The sequence below is a fragment of the Moschus berezovskii genome, chromosome 4 (assembly GCF_049115385.1).
Source record: "Moschus berezovskii isolate FMDL1 chromosome 4, NW_MosBer_1.0, whole genome shotgun sequence".
NCBI lineage: Eukaryota > Metazoa > Chordata > Mammalia > Artiodactyla > Moschidae > Moschus > Moschus berezovskii.
This window is the reverse complement of record NC_142463.1, coordinates 62,803,471-62,819,304: the sequence shown is the minus strand read 5'-3', so window position 1 is coordinate 62,819,304 and position 15,834 is coordinate 62,803,471. Positions and strand designations below refer to the sequence as shown.

The window sequence follows — 15,834 nt, the reverse complement described above, 5'->3', positions numbered from 1 at the left end:
GGGGCATAAAAGGACTTGGGGATGAGCCCTCCAGGCAAGTATAGGGACCCTGAGGTAGGACACAGGTGTTTTTGTGCGAGCAAAACTGAGTGGAGTGAAGGTGAGAGGTAATATTTTATGTAAAAGTTCAAATATATACAGATATAAAGAGAATACGGTCAGGGCCCCTGTGTACCCATCACCCAGGTTCATCAGTTATCAACTCATGACTGATATGTTTGTATACAACCCTGCTGTGCTTGACACCTCCCCTCCTACGACGCACTTAAGATTTCATTTGTAAACTATGTTAGTCTGTACTTGTAAGTAGGGTTGTTCTAAGGCATTGGAAAACAATTGGAGACCTTATAAGTGAGAGAATGATTTTTTAAAAATCTAAGTTCTAAAAAGATTACTTCATTTTATTATGTGATAAACAGATTGTAGGAGCCAGTAGCATAAGCCAGGAGACCCAGTTAGAAGACCTCCGTGGCGTGGACATGAGCGATGTGGTCATCTGGACTCTAGGGTCATAACTTGAAGATAGGATTATGCTTAGATTTAGGCTGTATTCTGCAGTTAGAGCCAGTGGGTTGACTGATGGGTTAAATGTGGGAAGTTAAAATTTGTTTAACTTACAGTCAAAAGATAATGTAAGCTCAGAGTGTATGTGTAGAATGTTATTGAAACCCCCAAATTGACCAATCAGAACTCTGTGTAAAGATTTAGATACATATTCTAGTCACCATTTACAAATGCAGGCAGCCCTCAGAGATGTTGCAGACTCAGCTCCAGACCATTGCGATAAAAGTGAGTATCACAGCAAAGTGTGTTACCCAAACTTGTTGGGTTCCCAGTGCGTATAAAAGTTATGTTTACACGGTATTGTTATCTATTGAGTGTGCAGTAGCAGTGTATTTAAAGAACAATGTACCTGCCATAATTTAAAAATACTTTATCACTAAAAAACAACCCAAGATTGACATAAACCCTCAGTTTGTAAAAAATACAATATCTGCAAAGTACAATAAATTGAAATGCAGTCAAATGAAGTATGCTTATAATGCATTCTGTACCTAAAAGAGAATGTAGCCTAGTTGCCACAATATTTACATATTTAAAATTTTTACTTTTTTACATAATTATTTATAGTTATAACTCCTTGAAGACTCTGTGTTTAATAAAAAGGCCAACGTTTAGTACCTACATTAAGGGTACTGGGTGAGATTCAGTGCCAGTATATGTAAAGCACTTAAAACAGTACTTGGTCCTTTGTAAACCTTCAGTAACAGCATATAAAAATATACGTAAGCATAAATGGATTATAAAAATGCTTTTCTGTTTCTCGTATTCCAAGAGCTACACTGAACAGTATCACTGGCATAGAAACAGAATTTTAGAGCTTAAGAAAATTTCATTAAGCTGTTCCCAGTTGCTGGCCTCTGAGGATAAAATAAGAGTCATGTCACTAGTTATCAGTCAAGAAGCTGTGCAGCTTGACATCGGCCTTGAAATTTTTAATTATTTGGTGTATTTGAATTCCTGCTCCTAAAGCACTTTGGATTTGGGTTTGTAATAAGATTATGGCAAAATAATTAGGAGTGTTTATGCCTAATTTCTATAGCTCACCCTCATTCCTTCTTCACTGTAGGGTGGAATTTTACCTATCAGCTGTGCCTGCATTCCAGGCAAAGTAACTCACGTACTAAGTTATGTAGGAAACTTAGTTCACCATTGATCTACTCTCATCTGAGATGGCAGGGATTCTGAATCTGATTTATAAGCAAGTGCCTTTTTTTTTTTTTAAGCAAATAAGTATAAAATTGTCAATGTTTTTGGTTAGGAGTTTTAGAATTAAAGCAACTTAATTTTTTTTAAGGATTGCCACATTATAGGGTTGAGTTATTAACCAAAGTCACACCAAAAAATGAATATCTAGGAAAAATAAGTTTTATGGAAAAAATTAAGCTATTCAGTTGATAAAAATGTATTGTTGATTGGCTCAGCCCCATGATTTGCAAGTGATCATTTAACTAAATTTCCTTGCTTTGAGGCTGGTTGCAGAGCATACCTCAGACAGTATCTCTGAAGCTAGGGTGCTGTATCAGTGTTCAGACACTTAAATTGTTGTCTGACACTTAAAGTTAATTGAGCATCATCACATGTGCTTAGTGTATATTAACTCAATTAGTTTCCACCCCAAGCCTGTGAATTATGGATTCTATTATTATTTCCATTTTACAGCTGAGGAAGCTGAAGAAGAGCAGGGCTTAACTTGCCAGAAATGATGTACTAAGTGGTTCAGCTGGGATGTGAACCTAAACCATCTGTTCGGGTTCTGGACTCTTAACTACTTTGTAGGCACTCATTAAATATCTGCATGGCTGGATGGATGGAGGACGAAAGCGTGCATGAACAAATCGATGAGTGAAGAAAGCAAGCATAAAAAGGCTAGAACGTTGTGGTATGGGAGACATTAGCTTTCAAAACTCACATGTTATCTATCTACCTTAGGCTCTGGTTGGGTAGCATCCTTCAGAGTAGACTGAACAGATAAATAAATAGGTAGATAAGTCAAGGTGATAAATTAGACCATGTTAAAGCACTTGTATGTTCTTGACCAGTGTGTCCTCAAAATTTTTAGTAAGACTCTGATGCTGGGAAAGGTTGGGGGCGGGAGGAGAAGGGGACGACAGAGAATGAGATGGCTGGATGGCATCACCGACTCTGTGGACATGAGTTTGAGTGAACTCCGGGAGTTGGTGATGGACAGGGAGGCCTGGCGTGCTGTGATTCATGGGGTCGCGGAGAGTCGGACACGACTGAGCGACTGAACTGAACTGAACTGAAAGCACTTGTATGTTCTTGTCCTCAAAATTTTTATTTAGCATGGGGCAAGGGAGAAATCAGATTTTAGACATTCAGGCATATCTAAGGTATGAAAAGAGAAGATGATGATTAAGATCTACCTTTCTTTCCCCAGCAGTTCAATCAATGTACTGAATATCACTCCTGAAGAAACTAAGCCAAATCAGGTTGGAAGAGAATGTACAAATCAGAAGTGGAGCATGTCGTCAAGGCCTGGGTCACAGGAAGGTTGCTATAGTGGATGCTCCTCGGCCTACACAAATTCTCATGTAGAGAAGGATGACTTACCTTAGATATATGAACAGGGAATTTTTTTTCATTAACATGGTCATCAGATTTCATATCTGAGTTGAAACAGGGCATGTTATAAAGTCAGTGATCTCTTAATAATTTAAGATGGTCTGTGTTGTTTGTTTGGACTTCCCTGTTCCTCCCCCAAAGAGCTAAAATGTTAAATCTATTTAAAAGGATATAAAAACTTTGGATATGTATTTTTAGTAACAGAAGCATCTGGTTCTGTGAATAAAGGAATGTATACACGTTTGGATGGAAACAAAGCACTAAGAATGAGTTTCCTATTATAGGTATTAAAAATAGCACTTTTAGGAAACTGATTATTGTAAATGTTTAATTTTGTCTCATGCATAGTTGGCATTGGAAGTTTAGCCTTTCCTTGAATGTATACTGTAGATTTTTAACAAAGCAAGTTCTATATTTATTATGTTTAATGTGATTTGAAATTCCCTCTTTCATATGTTTTAAATAAAGTGAAGTTTATGTATGTTTTGTACATAGATATACATGATTATGTTAAGAGGCTTTAAAATTTAAAAATTTTACACATCCATAATTATAGTATTTCATGCCAATAAATTTTTATTAGTGATATTCTGTTACAGATGTATGAAAGCCATTGCCACATTATGTTTAAGAATTTTTTGAACCCATCTGAGCAATAAATACTCAAAAGCTATTCCATGAAGCCAAGTTCTTTAGATAATTAACATTACTAACATTCCATTTTTGAGATTTCTACGGCATTGGATTTTTTTAATATGAAGGATATTATAATTTTTCAAAGGACTGTTGATTTTAGGGTAATAGAGGTAAGATGACGAGAGTACCTTTGGATAAACCAGTTTAAGAGTATTGGCTTAGGATACTTGGATGTTAGAGGGTACTGATATTTAAGATGTTTGGATGGTGATATTTTCTTTACCAGATGGGTACCCATACTGTAACGCCTGTACCAGCAAAGGCTTTGTATAGTTGCCAGTAATTCTTTAATAATTTTTCAGTGAGCTATTTAGTAATAAGGGAATCTGACCACATAAATCATCAGATTTTATAGTCCAGATATTATGGTACTCTGGACAGACTTGTTTTATTTTCAGGACTAATTGCATGTTTCTTCATGGTTGTTATTGTTGTTATTATTTATAGTAAGAATAATGTAAGTGTGGGCCCAAGCCCTTTGCAGAATTTTCATCAGAAAGCTTTAAGTACCTAGCCCTTATTTATCTCTGCATGCATATCCAGTCCTTGCTGCAGGTATTGTGGTTGAGGCCCTTCTGCCTTCCCATTTTCTAGCAGTTTTAACCCTTTATATTCACTCACCTGGTTGTGGCTGTCCCATTAACATCTGTCGTGTTAAATAAATAGTACTTTTGTCACCCACTCACTGTATAGAAAACTTTTTCAGGGCTAATAGCATATCACTGAGTATCTTATAAGACATTAGTGAAAGTACCACAGTTACAGTCTCAAAAAGCTGGCTCTTGAGCAAAAGCAAATTAGTCACTCACTACATTCAGCTTGGTGCATGCCCTTTCTTTACCATTTAAAATATTAGAAATTATGCAGAATTTCAGAAATAATGCCATATTCCAAAGGAAGAAACAGCTGGTGGTATAATTCTTTGGCTACTCACAAAGAGTCGGACACGACTGGGCGACTGAACTGAACTGAACTTGAGCAATAATGATATCAAAGAAAAGCAGTCAAATTTTCTAAATAGTGATATATTTGTCAAGAATTGGGTGTTTTTTTTTTCAGGGGTTTCCATGATGTACTTGGCTAGAAAGTTGTTCTAATTTTTAAAGTACATCTTATTTTAGGGAATGTTGCATTCCATGGTGATGAATTTCTACAAAGCAGCATGTTTTTTCTTCCCATTTTGAAGTTGGTTGAATTCTCTTATTGGAAAGAAAAATTCCCTTGAGACTTACTTTGAAATCTCAGGTGTGAAAGAAACAGTAAAATGAAAGCCAGGGTCATCATACTTGTGATAAAAATGTGCATAGATCTGCCGGAAGTCGTGTGTTTTACTTAACAGTGTCAGTTTGTTTTACGTTCCAGCTCCAACAATGGTTCATAGTTATACAGAGCTTCCCAGAATGTTAAAATGGTTTCCATGCTGGATAACTCCTGACTCCACACATAAAACTCCTACTAGATTTTGTTTCCCTTCCTTCTGTAGGTATTTGCAGTGTACTAGTAGTTGAGCCCGGAGAAGGCAATGGCGAGCCACTCCAGTACTCTTGCCTAGAAAATCCCATGGATGGAGGAGCCTGGTAGGCTGCAGTCCATGGGGTCACTAAGGGTCGGACACGACTGAGCGACTTCACTTTCACTTTCACACATTGGAGAAGGAAATGGCAACCCACTCCAGTGTTCTTGCCTGGAGAATCCTGGGGACAGGGGAACCCTGGTGGGCTTCTGTCTATGGGGTCACACAAGAGTCGGACATGACTGAAGTGACGCAGCAGCAGTAGTTGAGCCATGTGGCGGTCTTGCATTTAGCCATGATGGTTCATGAGAGCATCATGTTCACTTTTGCTTGAAAGTCCTCTTGACCATCTTAAATGTCTATCTTGTTTATCAAGATGCAAATCTGAAATATATTGTGCCTTATTAGTTTTTACCTGGCATACCCATTTTGAATTTTCAAAGCATAGAAGTGGCAAAGGAAATAGAGAAAAATTTTATTTCCTACTCTTAAATTTTTATATTTCAGTATATGATGAGAAACTTAATAGAACAATAATCCTACCAGAAAATTAAGATAAAAATTAAACATAATAAATAGGTATTTTCTTATAGAAGCAATGCATTAAATGTTTATTCACAGACCAGTTCATAGCAACTTGTTTCCTTCATAGTATAATTAAAATACTATTGTTACTTAAAAGTTCCATTTTTCCTACCTTTGCTGACCAGGCTTGTTCATAGGCCTGTGATGTAACAGGTTTTCTGGGAAAACACATTTCACGGTGCATGGTGAGAAGGAAAGCACCCTAGAATCCAGTCTTCCCACCCTGATGGAACGTTTGAAAGCACCTGGGATGCCGGGAGAGGTTTTTGCAGACTGTGAGCTAGCAAGCCCCTGTGTGATTCCCTGTTCTAAAAGTCTTGAATGCCTTGTTGCCTGATGTAAATCATGTTCTTATTTCTAGATTGTATTTAAAATATACGCATGAGTTATGGAAGTCTAGTAAATATATTTTTTCCCTATGTTTATCCTTAATTTTAAAAAGTCTTTTCATGAGCACATAAAGTACCTGCTTTGTCAGGCCTTATTAATACCTTCTAGTCAGTCACTAGGGAGAGAAAGACAACTAATGCTTTCTGCCACTGAGGATCTCTGGGTTGAGTGAAAGACCAGCTATAAAAACCTAAATTGTCATAAACGATGGGAAATGCTGTTCATATGTTTAGTCTGGTGATAACCCTGGACTGATTGTTCTATTCCAGGACTGTATATCCATCTCATAACAATGCTGTGGCAAGCTCCTAGTTAGAGTCTTTGCGTTATTTCCTATGGGAAGAACTACGTAACTAATATATTATTTTGTTTTTGTTGGGTGTTGGGTTTTGTTTTCTACAATCAAAATACCTGCAAAACAGCATTAAGAATTACTGCCCACAAGAACATGTATTATTATCTAATAGAGAAAGAATTTGTTAAGATTTGGGCCATGTAGATAAGGATAATGAGATAGATTATCCTGGTCATTTCTCTAAATATGATGCATTTTTTTCAGGTTGGATGTAGATTGAAGTGGAATGGAACTAATTAAATTATTTGATTTATATAAAAATATTTTACTTGAGTGTTTTTTTTTTAAAACATTTATAAATACCTAATAAATGTTTCAAAAACATTTATAAATACCTCAGAGGTCTCAGAAGGTACTGCAATGCCAGTGATATATAAAGATCCTGGTAGAGGTCCTCTTCCATACTCATCAGAAATACTAGTACCTTGTAAGATGTTTAATGCATAGTGAGCGTGGTATATTTGTTAATGAGAGATGTGAAATACTAATGAAACAAGTAGTATTTATACTTGTATAATGAAACACATTGCTTCATTGGCATGGATGGACTAAATTTCAGGTCAGAATCCTAAACTCTTCTTTCTCAATAGTGGTAGGCACCTTTTTGGGTTGATTTCCAACCTGATGTAGTTTGATTCCTCACACAGGGCATTGGAATAGAGTAAGCCATTCTACAATGAAAAATACCAAACTGGTGTGGCTAAGTACAAAGATTGAATTCTTGCTTGTGAAATGACCAATGTGGACTGGGCAGTCTGCCTCCATCTTTATGCCGTCTGGATCACATGGCCCACAGTGTTGTCAAATCCGGGAAAAAGCAGACCGGTTGGTGATGTTGGCTATTAAGAACCAGATCTGAAAGAGACATGCTTTCTATACATTACTTCATCCAGAACCTAGGCCTACAGCCCCAGCCTAACAACAAACAAGACTGGAAGACACAGGAAATGTAGCTATTTGTTGAGCACTGAGAGCTTACTTGACTACATAATATATTTGGTGAGTTAACTTATTTAAAAAATAAACAGCAAGGGGCTTCCCTGGTGGCTCAGTGGTAGAGAATCTGCCTGCCAATGCAGGAGACGTGGGTTTGATCCCTCATCCAGGAAGGTCACACGCCATGGAGGAACTAAGCCCGTGCACCACAACTATGCAGGCTGTGCTGCAGAGTCAAGAAACGCAACTCCTGAGGCCACGTGCCTTAGAGACCGTGCTTCGCAACGAGAAGCCACGACAAAGGGAAGCCCACGCACTGCAACTCAAAAGTAGCCCCTGCTCTCCGCAGCTAGAGAGAAGCCCACTCAGCAACCAAGACCCAGCACATAAATTATTTTTTTAAAAATCGGCAAAACACACTTAGCTGTGCACAGCATTTATTGCTGATTAATTATTAAAGATTCAAATAGTCTTAATTTATGGAAGGAATGTATTTTAAGTCTTTAAACTTTCCATAGTCGGACACAACTGAGCAACTGAACTGAACCTTTCCATAATATGAAGTTTTTAAAAGTTTAAATGGTAGTTTTACGCATTTACTAAAACATAGTGTACATAACATGTATTTTCTGTTGATTCAACAACCCTGTGAAAAAGAATATTAACCTTCCTATTTTTAGAGACTTGGTAACAGACCCAGATGTCAAGGGACAAATGCAAGGTCACATAACAAGTGACAAAATCAGAGAACTTAAAACCCCAGATCTTCCAACCCCTAAATTTCAGCTTATTCCAGACTTCTATAGTACCTTTTATATGACTATTTAAGTGAAACTACAGTTCTTAATCCATAATCCACCATGCTATCATCTTCAACATCAAAGGTACTGATCACTTGGTCCACAGACGAGACTCACCCTTGTTTCTGTGAATGGTGACCATAAGCTGAATCTCTCTACCATTTCAAGTTTAGGACATTAAGGATCTAATTGAAGTAGCTAAATTAATAGTAAATAATATAACGAAAGGCCACTGAGTAATGCTAAGACACACCTAGACAGCCGGCTTTCTGCCAGGTTTTTTATTCTTAGTATGTGCCCCATGTCCCTCTGTGACTGTAGTCACAGTGGCCAAAAGATTGTTTTGTCCAATGGTCCAGTAACCTTTCTCAGATGTCACCATTAAAAATGAATGTTACAGTAGTAGGATGAAGTAATGTGTATGAATATTTTGACTTAGTTGAAAAAGAACAGCTGCTTGCAGGGCAGCTGGAGCTTTTCTAGTTCCCCTGCTGTGTCTGCATTTAGATATCTAGTTTTCTGGTTTCTGTCTGTCAAGACAGTTTTCTGGTTATAGTGCTCCATTAAAGCAAACCTTGCCCCAATCCAGTGCACTGATTAGAAAAAAAGCAGAGTTTGCATGTTCCCCTGAGCTCTCAGACTTTCTAGAACTGCCTCCATTCCAGTTCTCTGGACCCAATTCTCTAATGTACCTGGTGTCTAAGCTGAAGTGGAAACTGTCCAGCCAGGGGCAGGATAAGACACCTCTGGTTCTCAGCCCTAACAAGTGTCTGCTCCTTGTCCTGTCAGCCCCTAAGTATGGTTATTATCGGATTATAATGTCATAATTAATTTACCCCAAATACCTGTAACTCTGACTCTGTCAAAATAACCCCCCCCAATTTTATATTAGTGAAAATGTTCAATGAAACAGTCCTTTCAGAGCTGCCCAGGAGTGTAATGCTTTGTGAAGTATCAGCTTAAACTCTTAGTCCTTTTCCTTTATCAATCCTTTTACCTTGAAAAGTAACTACTTGATAGATTATTTTTGATAGTTTCATTCCTTAAATTTTAAGTGAAAAGTATTACATACTGAAAATCTCTATAAATTATTTAGTGAACTCAAACTTTTCCAAATGGTTATTTGTTCTAGAATTAATGCCCTTAAAAAAAAAAATAGATCAACAACTAGTCACAGAAAACTGTGGCATATGTTAGTCCCAAGAAACTATTTTGATTTTAAAGAAACCATGGAAAATTTTCATTGGAATTGGAAAGTTCAGGGTTGATCCTTTTATTTGTGACACATGATTGCTCATTTTTATCAAAGGCAAAGCTCTGAGGAAACCAAATCATGCTTTTAATTTAAAATCTATAAATTACTGTCCAAACTGAGAATTTTCAGAAATGAACAGGGATCTGTTTGTAATGAGATCCACACCGGAGGTGTGAAGTGGGATGAATGGTCATCCTGCGTGTGGCTGAAGGCTCCTCGAAGTAACCAGAACTCTGACTTGAGTTTCAGTTGTTGAATTCTAATCCCTTCAGAACTGCTCCCTTTAATTCATTCCTCAGATACAGTTTCCAAAAGATAGAATCTAGTTATTGTCTATCTTACTGAACAGTTCTAAAATACTTGGTTTGCAAACAACACACAACCAAATTTGTCTGTGTGATTGATATATTTGGGAATGATTTGATCACAGAGCAAAATTTGCATTTGCTTATGTACGAGAAACACTGTAGATGAATGCAAAAAACTACAGCCAGCCGAACTGATCTGGGTAGGGAGGCAAAAAACACATAGACACCTTAAATATCCAACCTCAGTTTATCATGTGTGTTACAGCAATGCCTGCTCCTATTTAGCATTATAGTTTCCTCTTCCATTTCAGACGACCTTCTGCCGCCACTTTACAATAACTCACAAGCTGTAACATTTCCAACACCCCTTCCTCAAGCAAACTTCCAGTCTTTCCCAAGGTAAAGTTCTAAAACGCTGCTGTTGATTTTATTAGGACTTTTGTTTTTTGAGTCACTGATGCAGTTTTTTGAGTGTTCTGCCCATAATCCTGTTTCCCCCAAACACCCTGTGTTTAATACTGTGCAGTTTTGCACATGTTGGTCTTAGGAGTGTGTGTGAGAGCAGATCTGATAGAAAAGAGCAACCTTCTAGTGAGCCGTTTATAGTTGAGGCTGCTGGGGAGCCTCTCAAAATTCCGTGCCGGCCTCCCTTGATCTGCACATCTGTAACGAACTGATCTTTGCGGATAGAAACTTACCTAATTTCACATAACCCTTGCTGTGTTCCAGACAGGACACTAAGCCATAATAAGCAATTTCTTTTACTTCTAACAACTTTATAGGTAGGAGCAATAGTTATCCTCACTTGACAGATGATGAAACTGAACCAAGGAGAGAGAATTTTGCCCAGTGCCACACAGCTAGTATATAATGGAGCATAGGAATCAGATGAAAATTATTTTATGGCTTTTTCTCTCAATCTGGTAACATCTATTTTCCTTTAATGGTAACTCAAAAGTTCCTATGTCTATACAACTTCCCCTCCCTCTATAAGCAGGCAGTCTCCCCTCTTCTTTCAGAATTTAACTTTCTTTTATTCTCTCAGCAAATGTTTATTGAGCTCCTATTAGGATTGGAGTGCTAGGTGCAAGGGCTGTGGCCTTGAAGATAACTTGATTGTTGTCAGAAACTAACAATCTTCCAAGGGGAAACGAATGAACCATTGAAGGCAGTTGGAAAATTAATACAGTAGAGGTATCAGAATGCTCTGAGGATCAGGGAAGCAGGGTGGAGGGAGCGCAGCATCTTCGACTAGGAGGTAGGAGATCAGAGAGGATGTTTGAGCTAAATATTGAAGAGTAGACATTCCAGGTAAAGGAAACAGAACAGTCAAGGTCAAATTGAAACAGGAGGGAAGGGGGCAGAGCACGACTTTTGAAAGATGAACTGATAGAACCAAATGGGTCCAACATGGTGAACAAGTCGACTTCCACTAGACCTTCAGCCTCAGTATATGCTTATTGTAACACATCAGCAAGTTAAATGACACACTCAAGGTGTGTCAACAGTTCCAAAGTTGATCTTCAAAGACCAGAAAGTGGGCAGTGACCCAATTCCTGAAAATCTCCCTTTCCCCAAAACAGTTGGAATAATCCTCCTACTCATTAACCTATGAAACTGCCCAGCCCGTAAAAGTTAACCACACCACATTTTGAGGGTGCTTTTGCCTTCTGAGATGACCCACATTCTGTGGAATGTTTCCCTCTAAATAAATCCACCTCTTACCTGTCACTTTGTCTGTCATGGAATTCTTTCTGCGATGAGATAGCAAGAACCTGAGTTTCATTAGGTTCTGAAACCGTGTATGTGATCTCAGTTGGAAGACTGGCCAGTTCAAGTCCCAATCTGAGGTGAACGCTTTCAAAACCATGTGAACTTTATTGAAACTCTAAGTGGTTCTGTTTGCATAGAGTAAAGGACCTAGGAAGCCAGTGGGAAGATAGGCAGGGGCCAGGGTAAGAGGTCCTGGATACAGGGATTTTGAATTTATCTTCTTGGTGATGCTGTATGTCGAGCGGAGCATGACACAAGCGGACTGTTCCCTCTATTTGCTTGTCACAGCATCACAAGCATTCCTCTATCGGAGCGCTTATTACCAATGCCTAGATTGTGCATACTTCTGTCGCAGCAGTTTTCACGATCCTAATTTCCAGATGGAAGCAATAGAGAGAACTGCTGGAAGGAAAGCAAAATGGAGATGAGTCCAGTTTGCCATAATCCGTGCAAGAAGTGATTTGAGAAAGGGAATGGACTTACAGGCAGATCTGATTGGATGCTGGGTTAAGCAAAGCACTCTAGGCTGATTTCTCAGGTAATGGCAGATGATACAGTGTAAGGAAGAACAGCTTCCTTAGAGTGTAGGGAAGTTGTGCAGAAAAGAGTTAACTCTGTAGCCCTGGGTTACCTGCACGTTACTCCCTAGAAAGCTCTGCCTTCAGGACTGGCCCTTAGCTGACTCCTAAGAACCTCTGAGCTCTTGGAATATTCTGCCAGATAAGAATATTTTTATATACTGGAGAAGACTCTTGAGAGTCCCTTGGACAGCAAGGACATCAAACCAGTCAATCCTAAAAGAAATCAACCTTGAATATTAATTGGAAGGACTAATGCTAAAGTTGAAGCTCCAATACTTTGGCCACCTGATTCAAAGAGCCAACTCATTGGAAAAGACCCTGATGCTGGGAAAGATTGAGGGCATGAGGAGAAGAGGATAACAGAGGATGAGATGGTTGGATGGCATCATCAATTCAATGGACTTGAGTTTGATCCAACTCTGGGAGATAGTAAAGCACAGGGAAGCTTGGTGTGCTGCAGTCCATGGGGTTGCAAAGAGTTGGACACAACTGAGTGACTGAGCAACATATGGATGAAGCCTCGGGCTATACTGTACCAGTGTGACCACATAAGTTTATCATATAAGTTTATTGTGGGCTTCCCAGGTGGTGCTAGTGGTAAAGAACCTGACTGCCAATGCAGGAGATGTGAGAGACGTGGGTTCGATCCCTGGGTCAGGAAGATTCACTGGAGGAGGGCATGGCAACGCACTCCAGTATTCTTGCCTGGAGAATCCCATGGATAGAGGAGCCTGGCAGGCTACAGTCCATAGGGTCGCATAGAGTCAGGCCCGACTAAAGCAACAGCACGCAGAATGTGACTCATGGTGAATGACTGCTTTTACTGGCATCTGAATAGCTGAGATCATTCATATGGGTGCCACATGCCTACGTGACTGACTCCCAGTAAAACCCCAGGATGCCAAGGCCTGGGTGAGCTTCCTGGATTGGCAACACTTCACAGGTGTTGTCACACACTGTTGTGACTCTCCTGGGGGAGGATGCCTGGAAGCCTGAGCTTGGTTTCTCCTGGGCCATGGGGTTTGCCCATGTGCCTTATTGCTCTGTCGATTTTTTTTTTGTAACTTCACTTTTTACTATTTAAATTTATTGAGCACTGACAGTATGGCATTGAAGTACTTTATAGACCATTTATAATCATGGTCTTTGAATTTTACATTCCTTACATAATGTACATTTAACATTTTTTTTCCATTTTCTGTATTTTTTGATTCAATATTTTTATAGGTTTACTCCACTTAAAGTTATTACAAAATATGCTGAACAAAATATCCTCATTTGTTTGTGGGTTGTTTTTTTTTTTTTGCCTTTTTGGGTTTTTAATTGTTTAAATGCAATGATAGTCAACCAAAAGGGCCCCATATTTGGAATATGCTCTATGTCACTAGTCACATACACGTATGTAGTAAATGTGCACCGACTGATTCAAAACAGAAATTAAAAAATACAACAACCAAATATATGTCTTGAAGCCAGCCACCTTTACTTGCTGGTATTTATAAATACCTTCTTTTCATTACCCATTTGTATTCCCTTCACCCTCAGCAAGAACCTCAGCTGGTCCTGGTTTTTCATCTGGTTTGATTACCCTTATCTTTATTGGGTCTGACCATTAGTACTCCTGCCTGCATTGGTTTCTTATAGTTTTCCACTCTTGCTTTTAGTCTGTATCCTTTAGCTGTAATAAATCATAGCCATGAAGGTAACAGCTTTTCTTAGGTTATAAATCCTAGTGAATTGTCAACCCTGAATGGTCTTAGGGATCCCTGAATTGCTCTGGATATGTTAAATTTAAGATGTCTGAAATATCTAAGTTAATGTGTCAAGTAGGCAACTGGAAATATGGGTTTGGAAATCTAGATACTGAATTCTGAGAATAGGCACATATGGGACAGTTGCAGCTATAGGCATGCGTGCGTGCTCAGTTGCTTTAGTCATGTCTGATTTTTTGTGACCCTATAGACTGTAGCCGGCCAGGTTCCTCATTCCATGGGATTCTCCAGGCAAGAATACTGGAGAGGGTGGCCATTCCCTTCTCCAGGGAATCTTCCCGACTCAGGAATCTAACTCTTGTCTCCTGTGTCTCCTGCCTTGCAGATGGATTCTTTACCACTGGGGAAGCCCAGCTATAGGTGTAGATGAAGTCAAAGAGGAGAAAGAATGACAGGCAGAAGGTAAAGACTTGGGTATCCCTGGCATCTAAAAGGCAAGTGTGTAAGCACTAGAGCCAGCGTTTTGAGAGTAAATAGCAAAAAGTTACCAACTGTCCCTAGGAAGAGAGAGTTTAAAGGAAGTTCAGGTAAGGAGGTTGAATTCATTAAGAAACATCAAAGTCTTCAGCAAAAGTGAATTTACAAAGCCATTCAGTATTCAATAACAGTGGATGAAGGTGCTTTGAAAAATTCCAGTATTGATCCTGTGCTCAGATAATCACAATGAAACTTACCCTTGCTAAGCCACCAGATGGCTATGTTGCCAGGAAAGCTGAACTATTCAACTCCTATTGCTGACAAAAATTCACAGAATTGGCAACCGTGTGAATGAAGGAAATTCACCACTGGGACCACTGGTTCAATAATCACAGCTGTAGTGTCATTGCATAATAAATTCAAATAGATTCATATCTTTCTGCAAAATAGCTGCTGCTCCACACATTACCATCACTTGTATTTTTAAATTCTATTTCACATTGTCCTGCATTAGTGTTTTCTCAATGTCTCTGAAAATATTCTTGCCTGTGATTGTTGCATGCCAACTATTCAGAGTCTAATTCTTCCATCACTGCAAATTTGCTTGAGCATTTGGGACTGACATGTACACACTGCTATATTTAAAATAGATAATCAACAAGAACCTACTGTATAGCACAGGGAACTCTGTTCAATACTCTGTAATAGCCTACATGGGAAAATAACTTGAAAAAGAATAGCAACACATGTATGTACAACTGAGTTACTTTTCTATACACCTGAAATTAACACAGCATTGTTAATTAACTGTCCAACACAAAATAAAAGTTAAAAAAAAGTTGCTGTTGATGCCTCAAATAATGGTATTATCAGTAATATCTGTTGACTCATCAAGAGCCAAAGAAAATGACTCAAAATCATTTTCTTTGGTTTTTAAAAATGTTCTATTGATGTTGCCTCTATGCCCTCAATTCTTTGAGCTGTGTTGTTCAGTTGATCAATTATTTCATTCTTTGTGACCCCATAGACTAGCCTGCCAGGCTCTTCCATCCATGGAATTTTCCAGATGGACAAGAATACTGGAGTGGGTTGCTATTTCCTTTCCCAGGGGATCTTCCCACCCCAGGGATCAAACTCACACCTCCTACATTGGTAGGCAGATTCTTTACCACTGAGCCACCAGAGAGGTCCTAATTCTTTGAGTAACTTCCTCTAAAAATGAATAATCTTAAATTCATTTTGTCTGGACACATGTCTTCAGCTGCATAATCAAATGTTATTTGATTAATTTACCATTGGTAAGCAG

General features: G+C 38.7%; 1 protein-coding gene across 12 annotated transcripts in view; it reads left to right on the top strand.

The window, feature by feature from the left end:
• The window catches only part of SSX2IP (SSX family member 2 interacting protein), an 80,159-nt gene that overhangs the window by 54,926 nt on the left and 9,399 nt on the right, over positions 1-15,834 (top strand). For 9 of the 12 annotated variants that reach the window (XM_088835441.1, XM_088835443.1, XM_088835440.1 and 6 more), the window contains one exon: positions 2,963-3,829. The exons of 1 other annotated variant lie outside the window; for it this stretch is intronic. In XM_088835441.1, coding sequence (XP_088691567.1) covers positions 2,963-3,140 — 178 coding nt within the window. In that variant the 3' untranslated portion in view covers positions 3,141-3,829. Of the gene's footprint in view, positions 1-2,962; positions 3,830-15,834 lie in introns of those variants that run through there. 2 more of the 12 variants (XM_088835442.1, XM_088835438.1) reach the window with 1 other exon arrangement.